Source organism: Notechis scutatus, chromosome 6 (genome assembly GCF_049901735.1).
Source record: "Notechis scutatus isolate UNSWTSFEM ecotype Mainland chromosome 6, rNotScu1.2, whole genome shotgun sequence".
NCBI classification, from domain to species: Eukaryota; Metazoa; Chordata; class Lepidosauria; order Squamata; family Elapidae; genus Notechis; species Notechis scutatus.
Genome location: NC_142014.1, coordinates 50,511,055 through 50,529,929, shown reverse-complemented (window position 1 = coordinate 50,529,929; position 18,875 = coordinate 50,511,055). Strand labels below are relative to the sequence as shown.

At 37.6% G+C, this 18,875-nt stretch overlaps 1 protein-coding gene and 1 non-coding gene across 5 annotated transcripts; one reads left to right on the top strand and one right to left on the bottom strand.

Moving 5' to 3' along the window:
• On the bottom strand, positions 1 to 14,901 carry POLDIP3 (DNA polymerase delta interacting protein 3). Of its 4 annotated transcripts, none has more exons than XM_026694710.2 (9): positions 14,745 to 14,901; positions 13,617 to 14,004; positions 7,749 to 7,826; positions 7,020 to 7,115; positions 4,093 to 4,275; positions 3,069 to 3,146; positions 1,965 to 2,094; positions 1,165 to 1,231; positions 1 to 868 (listed from the first exon to the last, which is right to left on the bottom strand). In XM_026694710.2, exons 1-9 carry the CDS (start codon positions 14,855 to 14,857, stop codon positions 694 to 696), a joined length of 1,308 nt encoding a protein of 435 aa, XP_026550495.1. In that variant the 5' UTR covers positions 14,858 to 14,901; the 3' UTR covers positions 1 to 693. The 4 variants fall into 4 exon arrangements, with proteins under 4 accessions (XP_026550495.1, XP_026550502.1, XP_087824349.1 ...); XM_026694717.2 differs by having other exon boundaries at positions 7,749 to 7,823; XM_087968223.1 differs by having other exon boundaries at positions 7,749 to 7,823; positions 14,459 to 14,876.
• A 286-nt stretch (positions 14,902 to 15,187) lies between these two features.
• Positions 15,188 to 15,337, top strand: LOC113409703 (U12 minor spliceosomal RNA). Its single transcript, XR_003370567.1, has one exon. It is a non-coding gene; the product is annotated as a U12 minor spliceosomal RNA (small nuclear RNA).
• The last annotated feature ends 3,538 nt before the right edge of the window (positions 15,338 to 18,875 follow it).

Here is an 18,875-nt window from a genome sequence, read left to right as displayed (position 1 = left end):
TGAAGCTAAGTACTTTACTGGCATTCAAACAAATCCATATGAAAAGCACTTCTGTGTAACATCCTGAAGATCACAACAATATTCCTCCATCAACATATTAACAACATGAATACATGGGAATGAAAGTAGTGTAGAATATGTTATATACATATTCCCACTCCTTCATAATCTCTGCCATTAGTTGCTATGTGAACATTTCATTTGCTGCTTCCTTTTTACCAATTTTAGAGTAGCAGACATAGCTATTATCAATGCCTGGGAGTATAGTATTATATCAAGCCTCTTCCACAGACACAGATATATTGAAATGAAATGTTTTATTAGTTGGGTAAAGCAAAAAGGTCAGCATTTTTACTAAAAGAATGAAAGTCACAATAGATGCTCATCACACCTTTAACTAGGTGTACTTTTAACTGGCTGGATACTGCAGTTGGGAGGCAGGTGTAATAAAGGAAGAATTATATGGTGATACACATTTCAGTAGAGAAAGGAGAAATTATTCCATTAGAAATATTGGGACAAAAATTCCAACTATGAAAACAGAACAAACACATTTAGGGGAACACTACTGTACAGGAAAGGTTGCAACTGTAGAAAAACAAAGGTTTGAGTGCAGTCCAACACAACAATTGTGTTCCCATGTCTCCCAATTTTCCACACTCGGTTTACTAGTCCACTTTTGACTGCTACTTTTCAAAGTTTGATTTTGAACTCTGTAGGCTGCACAGTAGCAGAAGTCCCCGAGGATTTGAAGAGTGCCTTCAAGATGGTGTCAGGATCCACTTCAGCCGGGGGATTTGAAGATGTTCCTGTGCTTGTCCGACGTGGTTCAATTTCTTTCTTCACTGAAGGAGTGTCACTCAATCGACTAGGCAGAATTACAAAAAATAACATTATATTTAGCCTCTTGACAGAATATAGACTCAAGCAATAGTATTTATTTTTTTATATACAAGAATAATGGAAAGAAAAAGAAAGAACAAAATTAGAAATGCTAGAAGCTCCAATATTGAATGATAATCAGGAATGAAATGGGTGCTATCAATTATAATGCTGAACTAGCTTTTCATTTTTTCAGGCTAATAATCTAAGGCAAATTTTATTTACATCTTGTTTACATTCTGTCCTTAAAGATCTTTAATTTTATGAATGTAATACACTTACAGCAAAATAGGCTGGTCTGATGTGATGACATTTCCATTAATGAAAAGATTACATTTCATTGGTTGTCCTAGTGAGAAAAAAATTAAACATAACAACATCAAAAGATGCAATGCTTTAAAGTACTCTATTAGAATTGTAGCCAAGGTGGCACAAATTCTGGAAAATCATAATCTGGATCATATTCATTCTTTCCTCACTTTATATTCAGTGTCAGAAGCATTGCTTCCATTATTTTTTTCCTCTTGTTACCCTGTTTCTCCAACAATACGGCCTCCCCCAATAGGAAGTCCCAGCATGTTTTATAGGCATGAAGTGAAATTAAACCCCTTCCCCCAAATTAAGGCTTATATTAAAACATGCGAAATGGGGGGGAATGGTGGGGGGGCTTGCTGTTAGGAAGTACTTTTGTTCCATACCCAGATATGGTGCTGCCTGTGTTGACCCCGATACGAAGTGCCCCACCAACGCCGAGGTCAACATCCAAGCTGTTGCCGCCCGCCTGCCCGAAGATGCAAGGGGGGGGGGAATTAAGTCACCCCCGAAAAGATGGCCTAGCCATTTTTTCGGGGCTCAAAAAAAAATAAGACCCGGCCTTATTATATGAGAAACACGGTAATATAAAGAAAAATCACTGTTAATTTGAAAAATTCCAACTGCAAAAATCTGTTTTCAAAAATCCTGGTAAAATAGAATTTTTCTTTATTGTTTGATTTTTTGTTTTTCTGAAAATGTTTGAAGCATTTTGCAAAGCAAGAAAAAAGAAAGAAAAGCTCAACCTTTCACATGAGGTTCATACTCACCATCCAAGCATCTGTTGTTATATTTCTTATATGCAGTGATGGCATCTTCCTTTTTCACAAACACAACTTCAGCCATCCCAGGGTTCACTAGACGAGCTCGCTTTAGGGCACCACACACACAGAACAATTCCTGAGGAAAAAGTTGTTGTTTTGGAGTGAAGAATATAGTATTGCTATAACTTTAAACAAGATAGGACTGTTAAAGGCATAGCAGCAAGATACTAGGTTTAGATACTACCTAAAGTGCATGTCTCTTCCAGTTTTTGTATTTGTGAAGTCTTATTATCAGTAAATTAAAATATCTAGTATTGAAGAGTTTCTGCATTATAGCAAAAATGGTCTATGAGTGAGATACTACAGCATTCCCTGCATTTTAAAAATGTTCTAGATTCCTTATATTTTGAAACAACTGTATAGTTATATACAGTGTCAAGCTTACAGCAAAGGCTTTTGTGCTTCAGTGTCACAAACAAGGCTTTCCTTTGAACTATTAAATGCCTTCTGGTATTTAATTTATTGTACGTTAGAAGATATCTAAGGGATGAAGGAGACAGACTAAAGCAGATTATTAGTCAGCTTTTGATAAAAAGTTCCAGTTTCTCAAAAACATGTTCCTTATTACACTATTTAATGGAAATATTCAGAAAACAGGTTACAGGCACTCCTTGACTTATGGCTATTCATTTAACAACATTTCAAAGTTACGACCTCGGAAAAAGTGACTTACGACCTATCCTCACACTTATGATAGTTGCACCAGCCTCAAAGTATGTGATTGCAATTTGGGTGCTTGGCAACCATCTTGCACTTACGACCAGTTGCAGTATCTTGTGGTCATATGACTGTGATTTGTGACCTTCTCTGATAGTTTATGAGACTAAGCATCAACTGGGGAAGCTGGATTTGCTTCATAACCACATGATTTGCTTAATGACCATGTGATTTGCTTAACAACCATGGTACAAATGGTCATAAAATTGGGTCCAATCATATGGTGATTTGCATTATGCCTGCACCAATCTATAATGGAAATTCTGGTCCCAACTGTGCTTATAAGTTGAAAATTAGCTGTACTCCTGGACTTGAAAAACATACAATACTCACAACAATGTCCTCTTCTGTAACACGGGGGTGTAAATTATTCACAGTCATCTTAGTACCCTCTAAAGGGCTGAAGGCTGGCTATAATAAAAAGAAGGCAAACATCAGCAATAGTGGACACCATCAGTGATGTAATAATGCACACAAGCAAGGTGAAAAGCTAAAGTCTATGGTTAAATCTCTACAATTTTGGAATGCAGGTAGCCCTTGACTTACAACCATTTATTTAGTGACCAAAGTTACAATAGCATTGAAAAAAATGATTTATGACTTTTTTTCACATGCCCATTGCATCATCCCCATGGTCACATGATCAAAATTCAGCTGCTTGGCAACTGGCACACATTTATGACAGGTGTAGTGCTCTGGGGTCATGTGATGGCCTTTTGTGACCTTCTGACAAGTAAAGTCAATGGGGAAGCCAGGTTCACTTAACAACCATGTTACTAAATTAAGAACTGTAACAATTAAATGATTCACTTAACAGTTTTGGCAAAAAGGTCGTAAAATGGGGCAAAATTCAGTTAAATAACCATCTTGCTTAACAACAGAACTTTTGGGATCAATTGTGGTCGTAAGTTGAGGACTACCTGTATCCCCCCTAACTAATATCCAACCACCATATAAAGCATATTCAGTCAGCAAAAATGTATACTGGGTTCCACAAATAGCTCATATTATATACAATTCTGCACTTAGGTTGGGGTGGGGGAGAGCTCATCCACAATTGTGAACCACACACAGTTATCAGTGGCATGAAGGAAACTGCCATGTCAAAAAATGGAGCAAGACAAAAACTAAATGCAATTTAATTTAATTTAAACACAGTTCGGCATCATTAATATAGTTCTCTGGAATTCTCTGGGAACAGTACCCTGAAGGTGCTTTGGTGACTTCTGCACCTCTGTATTTGGGAAAAGGACAGAGTATATCTGTTCACCTCATTTTAGACTAAAATTAATTTTAAAAGAATTTTACAATACTAAGGACAGCATACAAAGACACCCCCTCCACATCTTCAACTCACCTCAACCACTGTAGGCTCTTTAGGAGGTTCCTCCTTGGTCACTAAGGTTCTAGACATGTTTGTGAGGGTTTTTGTTCGGATAGGAGAAGGAGGAACTGGAGGAGCTGTATATGCATCATTCTGGACAACTTTTGTAAGAGGGACTGTCTTTGAGAGAGAAAACTTGTTGCCACTGTGTCCAGCCTGCACAAACAAAACATAAAATATTGGAAAATAAAATACTGGAAATGCCAGAAGCAATTCCTTTTCTTCCAAACACCAAAAGCCAAATAGTATTACATCGCAAGATCTTTCACATCAGATAATTTAGCTGCAGGAACAAATTCATGCGATCTAGACAAGACATATAGCTGTTGAACTAAGCTAACCCACTCCTTTAGTTTTTGTCTAACAACCTGCTGGTTAGAGCCTTAGACTGTACTGAAAATTGAAGCATTTCATGTTTTTTTTAAAATAAAGATTTATTACACTATTTAATATTTCTAAAAATGTTACAAACCACAGTAAGCTTAATGAAATACACTGCCTCTATCAGCAATTGTTTCATCTAATTTAGAATACATTTTTAAAAATCACACAGTTCCAGATACTATTAATGAAAATAAAGGAGGCATTTCAAATAATTCTTTGTAATAGAGGACAAAAAGATACAAAATGAGTGAGCAAACTAAACTATTTTTTAATTATTTTTCATTTTTCATATATATTTGAAACAAGAAAATAAAGCAACAATCTTATGAAGGATAGGCAAAAATGTTAAAATATATTCCTTTTTTTATATTTAAAGTTACACAGATAGTCCAAAGAACATTAATTAGTATAAGTCCTTTTTATAGATTTTAAGTCTGTGTACAGAAACAGGACAACAAAAATATATATGAATCAGAACAATCAATTCATGAGAGATTACACTAAAATCATAACAACATTGCAACAAAAAATAAGCTCCCTCTTTTTTGACAATTGGTCTATAAAATAGTCTTAAGATTTACTTTAATTTTAATGAATGGATTTTTTAAATTACTACCACTGTTTTCACAGAAGCTTGAAAAAGATTGGGCTACTTTAATAAATAACAGAGATGCTATGCTTACACAAGGACACAAGCAATTCTTTGGATTTATTTTCAAGATGTTGCACAGTCTTATTATACACAGCAAGCCAAAGATTTACACATCATATTAAGGCACAACATGGTTTGTTTGCATTTCAGATAATGTGTTTGTGAACCCAGCTACTTGTGATTTAATAAAAGTTAACTAAACACACAGTCACTGAATAAATGTTCAAACCAGATGTTGGTGTGGTTTTAATCAAGCATAAGAAATCTTTTGTTTTATTTCTTTCTCAAAATCTTAGCATACAACGTGGGACCTGATTTATCCGTTTAACCCTGCTTATTCTTCTTCATTAAACTTTGAAAACTTTTAAAGAAAACTTCCCCTTCTGGACTGTAATAGAATACTGAATTCGAATGTGATATTATTTGTCCAGAAAATATATTCTGGTATGCTGAAAACATCATCTTCCCACCCACTGACTCTCTTTATCACAAAATTGAATTATATATTCTAAAACTAAAGCAGGAATCTTTCTGGATTACTTCATGCAACTTCAGAGTTAAAACTATAAAAACAAAAATGGATGATGATAGGATGAGATAATCTACTCCCTGGTATCTTATTTTGATCTTTGAATTTGATTCTTTCCCCTGAAGTCCTGTCGTTTTTCTTACCATTTAATTGCTGTTCTTTTATTTGTTTTACTTCTGTTATTTTAATCTTATATATAAGCCATCTAGAGTTACACCAGCAATTAAGGTGGCATACAAGTAGGTAGGAAGATAGAATAGTAAGCAAACAAAATGACAAGCACAGATCACTAATTTTGGTTGAAACCCATAGCCTGTTATTTATCACAATAATTCCTTTAAGGCAAGGGTCTTCAAACTTAGCAAGTTTAAGACTTGTGGACTTCAACTCCCAGAATTCCTGAGCTAACATGACTGGAGGAGGAATTCTGGGAGTTGAAGTCCACAAGTCTTAAAGCTGTCAAGTTTGAAGACCCCTGCTTTAAGGCAACCAACACTACTATGTAGTAGGTTTTTTAAAACTAAAATGTCTTCTACTCTGAACAGAATTAAGTGACATATGACTAGTTAGATTGAACATGGGCACTGAGACCTCCTTTCATGTTTTTGCTTAACTTATTTTGAAGGACCTTTGGCCATATTTCATAAAATATGGTTCTTAAGGTAAATAATAAAAGCATGAGTAATCTAGTTCAGCAAACAATGACTTCCTTTCTGCACTTTTAACTATGATAGAAATAAAAATAAAGCAACATTTTAAAAAGATCATTCTGTAATTGACCTGCGACATACCTTCCATTTTCTTATCAAAATATATGACTGGGCTCATACATGATATTAACTTATAATATAGTTTATTAGTGGCTTTGTACAATGCATGAGCCTCAACATGATCAATCATTTATAATATGCACCTTTTCATCAGAATAATATGGATTTTCAAGACAACATCAGGAATTATATCCCAAAACTGTGGTGATTTGATAGTAAAACACAAGACTAGATTACCAAAGGGAACTTTCCTCTTGCCTCTCTAACAATCTTTCCCCAGAATGATGAAGGATAGAGTCAGTTTGCAATACAATGGAATCTGGACAGATTTCAATTACTAGCTAGTTCAAAAGATGGAAAGAGAAATTAATGGCACATTAATTCTATGAGGGTCTACATCTGCCCCAGATACAGGTAATTGTCACCTTGTCCTAGAATAGGTGCAAAAAATGTACAAATCTGTAAGCTGGAATGATAATGTTCATCCAATATGAATAGAGAGGAAGCATATGTACATGTTCACTAAAGGCAACAAAGAAAAAGGATTACAAAACCAGATGCTTACTGCATTATTCAGGAAGCTATTTGTTGCTGTGATTTTCATCTCTTTGTTGGGAAAGGGAGATACAGTTTCATCATCATCCTCTGTATCGTATAGGCACTAAAACAGAAAATAAGTTGATACCATTTATATAATGGAAATAATTGAATATTTCACATTGTATCCGCAAAATAGATATCTTAAAGAGATGGGGTTATGTTGAAGTAACAGCTAACCTCAACAAGTAAACTGTTATGGACTTCAATTCTGCTTCTAGCTATCAAGAATATGCATGCAGTGATCTTTTTAAATTTATACTGTGTATGTTACTCAACAAATCAATCAACCAATTTTTCTGAGTATAATACTTCTCAGAGGTGAAACAGATATGAAGGTATCACAATGCTGAAGAAATTTGTGCTACATATAAGGGCTATTTTAATACAGAAATATAAACTTTTCTATGCATGTATTGCTTACTTACTGAAATGCTTCAAAACTGTTCGATCAGGTGGTATCAAAAACTATTTAGAAATCCAGGAAAGCTTGACAATACTTGCAGTGAAACAGAAGATGGCTCATTTATGCTATAATTCACATTTTAAGTGACAAACTGATTATATTAATTAGATATTTACAGATCCAATTTATACAGAATAATCCCAAAGCAGATGCTTCCAATGATTGTCAACATTGTACACATAGTAGCAAAATGTATAAAAATAGGTTATAAAGTTATGTAAAGACACGCACCTGTTTGTGGGTATGATTATTTACAATGTTGACCTTCATACCTGCAGAATGAGCATGTGATGGAATTGTCGCCTTCTGCTGTTATTGGGGTTGAAGAGGAAAAAGATAAAATCAGCTAAAGATATATCGACTTCTGGAGTTAAAGGAAGGTCACAAAAACGTGAATTGTTATTCTTTAGTGCTTCTAATAGCAAACAGACTAATTATTTATTTACCAAATTTCTGAAGTCTTAAAATGCATTATTCTACAATCTCTTCTACTAACTGTAATAAAAGGCTTAATGTGATATAGAAATTAAGCAAATAATGTTGTACTATTAAAAAAGAAAGCATAATTGCAGGAATTGCTTTGTCCCATAATTGTGTTCTGCTTCCAAACTTTTTGTAAAGATACCCAGAGAAGGCTCAATGCTTTACAGAATTATTACCCCAAGCTTTCTCTGACTTTTATTCAGATATTTGGAATCAGCCTGGTTTTATTTGTGAGATACTATAACAAAACTCTTGAAAAATCACTGTACTTTTTACTGTAAGGCAAACTCTAACTCAATGGTATCAGACTGATTATTAAAAATAACTGCTTGGTTTTTAAAACAAATTCTACAGTCAGAACTCAATGTATTTACCATGATCAATCAGCCTCTGTGGAGCAGGCTGTTGTTTCTGCCCTAAAATAGAACTTTAAAAGCAAAAGGGAATTGTTGGAATTTGTTTGACTTCACATTTTTAAGTTGGATTACAACTGAACAAAGTTTTTCTGGATTATAACTGAACAAAGAAGGAAAACTGCCTTAAACTTGACAACCTGATACAGAGACAAAGATTGGGAAGCTTCTAGCATAAAACTGGAGAAGACAAAAATACTAATCCCTTCTTGTGCTGATAGCAGGTAAGATGGCATAACACCTTTGGGAAATTAAGATATCTTTCCAAGCATTTCGATAGGTATGTATACATATATGATATCAGCTTTGTGTGCATAATATACCATTGTTTCTATGGGAAAACTGAAAATTACAGAACAATATAGCATTCTGAGCCAGATGGCAGGGTGATACATTTGTATTAACCTGCCATCTTTATTAGTGCATTACTAAATATTTACAAAGTATCTTTTCTGCTTCAAGGGATACAGTCTATCTTCCCTTTTCTCTTTTATGGCGTGTTTAGCGAGGTAAACAGAATCATTGTGGCATCTTATTTCAAATTCATTACAAAACTGCCTCAGTGAGTGATAGCACCTAGTCAACCTTGGCTGGTTGTAGGAACTAAGCAGAGTTGGTTGTGATCAAAGGGAAAAATCTGGCAATTACAAACTATCAGCTAGACTTTTAAAAATACATGTTACTTCTGTGTACTGCCAAAAAAACTGCATAGAAGCAATCACTAGAAGCCTAGTTCAATTAAAAGAATCTTAATTTTTTTTAAATAAAGCACTTTAGTTTACTCAAGATACAACATAAATCAATGCTTAATATAATTTTTCATATAACCATAAGGGTATGAACTTGATGCACTCTACATACTGTCTTGATAAGAACTGAAGCCCCAAACAGCTATACAGCACCAATTTGTCCCTCTTGCTGAAATTTATACAAGAGGAAAATATAGGAGAGATTACAAGTTTGTCATTTAAATAATGCAGTTTTATATAATTCATAATAAGTTATTAGATGTAGGCAAAATAAATATCTACATCTATTATAAACTTAACTGCAGTAGTATTTCCCATACACTTGGAACAGTGCATTAAGAAAAATATTTTACTGGACTTCCGGTTTGAAGGGCTTCGGCGACAGACAGGAATCCGCGATTGTGCGCGGTTTCTGCCTGGGCTCACCGCTGGAGCGCCCCGAGCCGGCTGGTTTCGGGGCTAAGCCACCCCGTAGAGGTGGTGAAGAAGGGGGAGACTTCCAGCAGGCTCAAGGAGAGCCGCATCTCTCCTCCTCAGCTGGTCAAACTCCCTTTCCCGAAGGCGGTAGGAGCGGTGGTCAGAAATGGCCACCTCAAAGAAGCACTCAACCGGAAAAGAGCGCGCAGGAGGAAGATAAGTGAAAGTTTTGGGTGACCGGGCTAAGTTGAAAAAGCAATAACTAAGGTACCCTGGAATTTAAATTTTACAACAAATAACATCGCTCCCAAAGAAGAGTTGGAAGCAGCGAAAGAAAGTGAAAAGGGAAAGGTTTGACTTTTTTTTCTTCTCTCTCCTTATATTGACAATTAATAAGAAATTGGAAAAATCCGCTTTGGCATCAATAGGCAATTAAGCTGAAAATATAACTAAATGCCAAAGGGACAATAAAGATTTCTGGACATTAAAATTTTTTTTTTCTATAAGCAGGAAGGGAGAGAAAAAGAATAAGGGCAGGATCTGGAAGAGGGAGGAGACTGCCTGGACTTTAAAAGAATCTAAAGTAAAATTTCAGTAAGACTTCTAAAAGATACATTTTAACTGAAACTTTGCAACTAAATAGTAACCCCAGGAAGAGAAAGTGGGAAAAAACAGAAAGAGCAAAAAGAAACAGTTTGTGTGTATTTGGATTACTTGGTGACTTTTGGCTATTATATTTGAATGACTAAAATCAATCAGGTGGTTGTTTAAAAACTTTTACAATGGCATCACTTTTCGAAGAATTGAAAATGGAACTTAAAAAGTACAAGGAAGATGCACAAGAAGGGAAGGGTTCCTTTGGCTTTGTTTTTCAATTCTTAGAAATGGAGATTCGGAACTATGAGAAACAACAAGAAAAGACTGCAAAACAAGAAGACTGGGACAAAGAAGAAGCCATCTTTAATGAACAAGTAACTCTATGTGGGGAAGAAAAAGGGAAGGGGGGAAAAAAGACGGAGAATTTAAGACTTAAAAAAACAACCAAAGAAAAGAAAAATAATTCGAAAAATAAGTATAATACTGGAAAACAACAGAAAAGGGGAATACAGAAGAGGGAAGTAGAGGTAGAGAGTCAAAGGGGTAAAAAGGGGAGGAAGAGAGGGAAGAAGGAAAGGAAAAGAAGTTACAAAGGTCCGGAGCAAGATATAAAGAAACAGGACCTATTTAGAGATAATGGGTGAAAACTTAACTGAAAGGGGGATTCTGTAAAGGTACATGAGATTGTGTTGTTATATTTGAAATAGAAATAACTTTAGAAAATTGGAAACAACGTATGATTAGAATGAGGGATAGAATGGTTAGTGTAACTTAGTGAAATGTTTGTGAATAAAGTAAATGAAATAAAATAAATGAGAAAATTGAACTAGGAAGGAATGGGAACACTTTAATTAGTCAATGTTTTATAAAATAAGTGAAGAGGGGGGGGAATTGATTATGGAAAGCTAGTAATTGTTCCCATAGAGCTGGGGTTCCCAACTTGGGGTGCTCGCACCCCCTGGGGGTGCGAGATGATATTCCAGGGGGTGCGAGAAAAGTCCAGGTAAATAATAGGATATTGGCTATATGTTGGCATTTTTATTTTCTTTTGCAATGGATTAACTTTGTTTTCATTTTAGAGTTAAGTATTGTTATTTAGTCACATACATAGCTGAAAAGATTCAATCCTACCATATATTTAACGCGTTCAGTAGTTCCTAAAGTCTAAATTTCAGGGGGTGCGAGGTTCGAGTGAAATTTCTTTAGGGGTGCGGGGCGAAAAAAAGGTTGGGAACCACTGCCATAGAAGTATGATATTTAATTGAAAAGTAACGTGAAAAATCTTAAGACTTTAATGAATATTAATATTAATGATAGAATTGAATTGGAATGGAATGTTGTTTTAAATATATACATTTATAATTTTTCTTTTTTTTTTAAAGAATACTGTGTGTAGTTTGAATGTACCAAACAGAATCCGAATGGAAGCTATGTATTATATTGAGTGTTATAACCTTAGGGGAAAGATATAAAGGTGTCATACTCCAATCAGTAACTACAGGAGAAATTTTGTTTAATGAGAAAAGATAATAGACAATTGAAACAGGACAGACAAAAAATATAAATATAATGATTTGAATTGAGATGAAATAAATATAATAAAATTGAGGAAATTAAAAGAGGGGAGAAGCTATGTAGAAAATGTAAAATTGTAATGATATGGAATAGAATATAAAAATGAGCATGAATCTGAAATTGTGTCTGCACGAAGAAATGTAACCCGGGATTATGCTGCTTTCAAAAAAGATGTTTTAATTGTGTTTCTTTTCTTTTTGTGAACTCAAATAAAATTTACAAAAAATAATATTATTTTACTATGGTGAATGACCCTGAAAGAGCCAGTTCCTCATATCTGATCTAGAGAAAAGACAGCTCAATGTCTTACACGCATTGATTTCTCCTATCGTTACAAAAATTTTGTCACTGTATGTTCAGAATATCGGAGAATGTCATCCTCAATCTGTTAAGAAAACAACCTCTTCAACAGTTGACTCAGATGCATTTTACAAAATACTGATTGTCTGAAGCTGTTTCAGTCTGGCTTCAGGTCAGTGTATAGGACTGAGACAGTGTTGGGCACACTTGCTGATGACTTCTAGCAGAACCAAGATGTGAGTGGTGCATCCATCCTGGTGCTCCTTAATCTCTCAGCGGCTTTTGAATTTGTCGACCATAGTATCCTTCTGGACTGCAGGGATAAAAAATGGGTGCCACTGGGCTCCAGTCATTCACTCCCTCTTCAGACTGGTTCTAGTCTGGAAGGAAGGGCTGCGCGTGGGGGGGAGATGCCTTTGGATTCAACATTGCCCTTCCTCCTGTTCAACAGCTACATGAAACCCCTGAGAGAGGTCATCTGTTGCCAGTTCAGGGTGCAATTCTTCATTTGAACACCGTGTCACAGGTGTAGTTGTCAATGTCTTGACTCCCTGTCTGGAAACTGTCTGAGTCTGAATAATAGGCCTTGACTCAATCCTAACATGACTGAGTGGTTGTGGCTGTTTGGACTCTCTAGGTTGATGTTATCACCATCCTTGGATGATCTTGGATAGAGCTATACTTTCCCAGTCAAAACTAGTATGCAACTTGGGGGTTCTTGTGAAATTGCAGCTACTGTTCAAAGAGCAGGAAGCAGTTGTGGCCAGAAGTCCTATGCACAAGTACATCTTGTATGCCAGTTGTGCCCCTTCCTTGATTGGGAGACCCTTCAGATAATCATTCATGCTCTAGTCGCCTCAAGCTTTGATTACTGCAATATGTTCTATGTGGGGCTGTCCCTCAGACTATCCTATAATGGTTTCAACTGCAGTGGCACAAGCAGTAATAGGTGCATCTTGATGTACCATGTTTCACCATTGCAAGCAAGCTGCATTGGCTGTCAGTTGGCTTGAGAATGGATACCTGGATGACCACTTATCTCCAAGAATTTCTACCTGCCAAGTGTGCTCCAGCAGAGTGGGTGCACTCCAGGTCCCCTCCATTAAATTTTGCCATGTTCTGGGTTCTACGAAGCATGCCTTTTCTATGGTGGCCTCCACATTCTGGAATAGCACCTACCCAGAGATAAGGAATTTTTTCTCCTAGAGTTCTACAAAGGATTGACAATCTGGCTCTGGTCCTGGGATTGATGTCTGCCATTGTTCAACAGCCCCCTATTTTGTTTTGTGGGTTTGTTAGCAATGTTTCAGTATGAGCCACCTATTAATTTTGTTTATTAGTGTTTTGTATACCAGCCAAGTGCACTGGAGTTGGGTGGCCAATAAATTTAAATGAATGAATGAATATAAATCTTGTTATAAGGAGTTCTGAGAGATTCAGTTGAAATGAACTGTCAAGAATTTGACATAAACTGCATTGTTACTTTTGCCAATATTTTCCTTGAAAAACATAAACTCATTTCTTCTGAAACCAGAAAAAAAGAAAGTGAATTAACAATAACTTACTTGTATTGTTTTTGTGATCTTTACAGCAGGAGATACTGTTTCCACAACTGTGTCCATGGCGGCTGCAACTGGAGCACTTCTCTTCAAACTAATTTTCTCTCTAGCATCAATAACTTTGGTCACTTTTTCTATACTCTGTTGTTTCCGGGAATTTAGCATCTCCCGGGCATCTTGAACTTTCCCTTTGATTTTGAACCTTGCATCTTTCTGAAGCAGTTTCTCCCTGGCATCTTTCACACCAATTTTGTGCCTAGCATCAGTAATACCAATCTTTTGACGTGCATCAAATGTCTGCTGAAAACTGACACTGGGTGATGATCTGCTTAAAAAGGTTTGCTGGTTTCCAATTCGAGATCTAATGCCTCCAAAGACCGGCCTCATGTTCAGTCTAAAAGAGAAATGCCACATATTAACTAAAGCTTTTCAATTAAAACAAAAACAATCAAATACTTCCAATTCATCATAGAAGATTTAATAGATAACAGATTTATAGTTCTTAATGGAAATGTAGCATGTTGGTTTTACCCACAATTCCAAGAGGTCTCTGAAACAGGTTTATAGTGTAAATGATATAGCCTATGTGCACTGTAGCTTTTCCAGAGATGCACTTTTTAGATACTATGTCAGTGAAATGTTTTTAGACACCTTTACATACTTTTTGCATTACACAGAACCAAGAGCCCCGGTCCAAAAAGAAAAAAAGGAACAAAATCAGGTCCAGCTGCAGTATTTAAAGATGAGGCTAACGGAAACCACTTCTTGAGACGGGGGGTGGGTGGGCGCATTGCTGGATACACTGGGGCAGGCGGGGACGCTTGAAAAGCTTTCTACTCAGCCCTCACCTACAACATGCTGCTTCTGCTTCCCGTACCCCTCTCGCACGGAGACCCTCTGGCGCTGCCTTCCTGCCAGCCGACACCCCAGCACTGCTCACGGTGGGTCAACAGAACCGAACTCTCTAGGTTAACGACTGACAAAACGATAAACCAATCAGAAGGCAGAATGTCGCTCTGGGCGGGCCTTCCCTCCCGGACACAGTACGGATCTTTTCTGCGTGCTACGATGGGGAGCGGGCCGTCAGGTTCCCTCCTTGTAATTTTTCTGCAGACGGGTGTTCTTTCCACTCACCTCCCTTTTGTATTGACACTGACGCCGCGCTTCTTGATCAGTTCATCCAAAGATAAATCCGCCATATTTTCTCTAGGCCCGGAGAAAAGTCGCAGCGACCGACTCCCGGACATGAGATGCAACTACTTCCGGTCTCACGCTTATATCCGTTTGTCTCAGCTTCTCGCGCCTGTAGACAAATCACGCGTAATAAGGAATTGGAGATTTCGCGGAGACTAGTTTCCCATAATCCAAAGCGACATCATTTTAATTTGCATGTATAAAATGAGATATTAGTTGCATATTTTTCCAGATTCTAAAACATTTTTCTTATATTAGCGAATCAGAGGGTAAGTAATAGAGATTTAAATTGTTAGAGTTGGGTTTTTTTGGTCTCATACAGTTCACCCTCATGTCGAACGACTCTGTTCTCAATCACCCTTCCTCCTCTAGAGGAGAGCGTTATGCCTTAAACTTATGAGTAAGGAAAATAACGATTCGGGGTGACGCCCGGGTCCTCACTAACAATGTGAGAGGAATTTTTGAGCGGGTACAGGTCGTCCCTGAGGTGACCCGCCTACTTAGCGGGATGCCTGGGTGTTATGATCTGCCCGAAACACTATTGTAAAAATAGGAAAAGCAGTATAAATTTTGGGGTTAATGTGAACCCTTAGGTTAGTTTGAGTGTTATGTATTCCTTCTTCTGCCTTTTTAAACGATATATTGCTAAACGTTTAATCGTTACTCTGAGGATGTTGGTTTTAATTCCTTAATTTAGTTATAGATCACATCAAGTAATCTCCTGCTTCGTTCCAAGTTCTATATCAATCCACTACTTTTCTGCATCTGAAAGTCTGTGCCTTTTAATAACATTTGTGTTGGAAAAGATGCTATCCATGATCCTCCTGATTTGCCACTGTCGACCAGCATGGCTCATCTATAATGATGTTTCATAGTGTTTCCAGGATCAACCAGGCCCTACTTACATCCTGGAGAAGAATCCAGGTCTGCTGGTATTGGGCATGGTGAGTGTAGGAATTGGAACATGAAAAACATCTAATTATTACATTCAGTAATAAATATATGAGCCCAGTTGAAGTTATTTATCCATCTATTTTTGGAATAACAATAGATTGTGTATATACATACATTTAACTGTGTAATCTTACTCAAATCATGACTCCTAATTTTTCACTGTTTAACATATGTTATATTTTAGCAAAATTCAGTTCATGTCAATTCTCTACCACAGTTTGCTCATTCTTACACTGCTCAAAAAATAAAGGGAGCACAAGAATAAGACATCCTAGATCTGAATGAATGAAATATTCTTATTAAATACTTTGTTCAGTACATAGTTGAATGTGCTGACAACAAAATCACACAAAAATTATCAATGGAAATCAAATTTAGCAACCCGTGGAGGTCTGGATTTGAAGTTACACTCAAAATTAAAGTGGGAAAAAAAACACTACAGGCTGATCCAACTTTGATGTCATGTCCTTAAAACAAGTCAAAATGAGGCTCAGTAGTGTGTGTGGCCTCCACGTGCCTGTATGACCTCCCTACAACGCCTGGGCATGCTCCTGATGAGATGGCAGATGGTCTCCTGAGGGATCTTCTCCCACACATGGACTAAAGCATCCCCCAACTCCTGAACAGTCTGGTGCAACGTGGCGTTGGTGGATGGAGCGAGACATGATGTCCCAGATGTGCTCAATTGGATTCAGGTCTGGGGAATGGGCGGGCCAGTCCATAGCATCAATGCCTTCGTCTTGCAGGAACTGTTGACACACTCCAGCCACATGAAGTCTAGCATTGTCTTGCATTTGGAGGAACCCGGACCAGCATATGGTGTCACAAGGGGTCTGAGGATCTCATCTCGGTATCTAATGGCAGTCAGGCTACCTCTGGCGAGCACATGGAGGGCTGTGCGGCCCCCTAAAGAAATGCCACCCCACACCATTATTGATCCACTGCCAAACCGGTCATGCTGGAGGATGTTGCAGGCAGCAGAACGTTCTCCACGGCTTCTCCAGACCCTGTCACGTCTGTCACATGTGCTCAGTGTGAACCTGCTTTCAATCTGTGAAGAGCACAGGGCGCCAGTGGTGAATTTGCCAATCTTGGTGTTCTCCGGCAAATGCCAAACATCCTGCACAGTGTTGGGTTGTAAGCACAACACCCACCTGTGGACGTCAGTCCCTCATACCACCCTCATGGAGTCTGTTTCTGACCGTTTGAGAAGCCACATGCACATTTGTGGCCCGCTGGAGGTCATTTTGCAGGGCTCTGGCAGTGCTCCTCCTGTCCCTCCTTGCACAAAGGTGGAGGTAGCAGTCCTGATGCTGGGTTGTTGCCCTCCTACGGCCTCCTCCACATCTCCTGATGTACTGGCCTGTCTCCTGGTAGCGCCTCCATGCTCTGGACACTACGCTGACAGACACAGCAAACCTTCTTGCCACAGCTCGCATTGATGTGCCATCCTGGATGAGCTGCACTACCTGAGCCACTTGTGTGGGTTGTAGACTCCATCTCATGCTACCCCTAGAGTGAAAGCACCGCCAGCATTCAAAAGTGACCAAACCATCAGCCAGAAAGCATAGGAACTGAGAAGTGGTCTGTGGTCACCACCTGCAGAACCACTCCTTTATTGGGGATGTCTTGCTAACTGCCTATGCTTTCCACCTGTTGTCTATTTCATTTGCACAACAGCATGTGAAATTGATTGTCAATCAGTGTAGTGGACAGTTTGATTTCACAGAAGTGTAATTGATTTGGAGTTACATTGTGTTGTTTAAGTGTTCCCTTTATTTTTTTGAGCAGTGTATTTAAAATGACTCCATGGTATTGAACAGAAAATAAATTTCATAATTTGAGAGGGAGGAAGAAGAAGGTAAAGACAGTGTATCAAGTGCTGCTCATGGCAAAATATTACTTGGTCCCCATTACATACAAGCAAACAACCAGGAATAGTATTCATACTTTGCATTTTCTTGACTGCATGGGTACCTAAAATAGCCTCGTGTTATAATTATGTCACTTTTGCTCCTCCAAATGTAGCTACTATAATTCCCCCAAGGCTTTTATTTGTTCATAAGAAGTAAAGCAATTAGTTTTTTCACATTTTAGGGATCCTCTTACTATATATGCTGCACATCATACATCTACAACGTATTCTTCAACCTTTTATGAGTGTTAAAGCAAACCAACAGTTCAACTAAAAAAAGTACAAGCACTGACAGAAGTATAGGTAGTGAGAGATTTGGAAAATGAAAGGACATTGCTCAGAAAATTAACATGTTCTTCAAAATTTAACTTTTAAAAAATGAATTCAGTAAAACTGAATACAGCAAACTATGACTTAAATACTTCAAATCAGCAAAGATAAATATGGGAGTGAAGGTTCATTCTCCAAACTTGTGGATTGCTTTCCAAACGTTCCTTACTTACCAAGGTAAGTAACACCTTCAGCTGATGTCATTGTCAGTGTGATGAGTCAAGTGAGGGTCAGGTGAGTCATCAGTGAGTCTTACAATCGGGTGATAGTCATTGGGAGATGAAGTGCTGGCGGGGAAGCTTGCATGGGTGGGTTGAGGGTTTGTGTTGTCTCCAGTTGGCTCTGCAGTTGATTTAGATTCTGAGAGATTCATAGGCTGGTTATAGACCAATGTGTCTGTTGATGGAATTGCTTTTGGAGTGCCAGGCTTTAATGAACTCACAAGCGTGACAGGTGATAGCGTGGCCAATGATTTTTGTGTTACTCTGATTGAACAGGTGCTGTTGGGTGTCAGTGTGGGTCGAGATTAAGGATTTGGGATAGTGGCATTTAACTGCCAGCCAGTGTTTGTGGATCCTGGTTTTTAATTGACATGATTTTTGTTCCAGGTAGTATGGATTGCAATTGTTACAAAATTGTTGATTTTGTAGATTACATTGTTTCTTTTATCCTTCTGTATCTTGTCTTTGGTTCTGCATAATTCCTGGCAGTGTGGCTATGGGTTTGTGGTTATTGCTATTCCTAGTGGGTGGAGAATTCTGGATTTTATTTCTTGACACCTCTTTTGTGTATGGTAGGGTTAGTTTTTGTGTGGTGGTTGGCTGTGTAGTGTATTGTGGTTGGGGTGCTGTGTCTCAGAATATGAAGTTTTT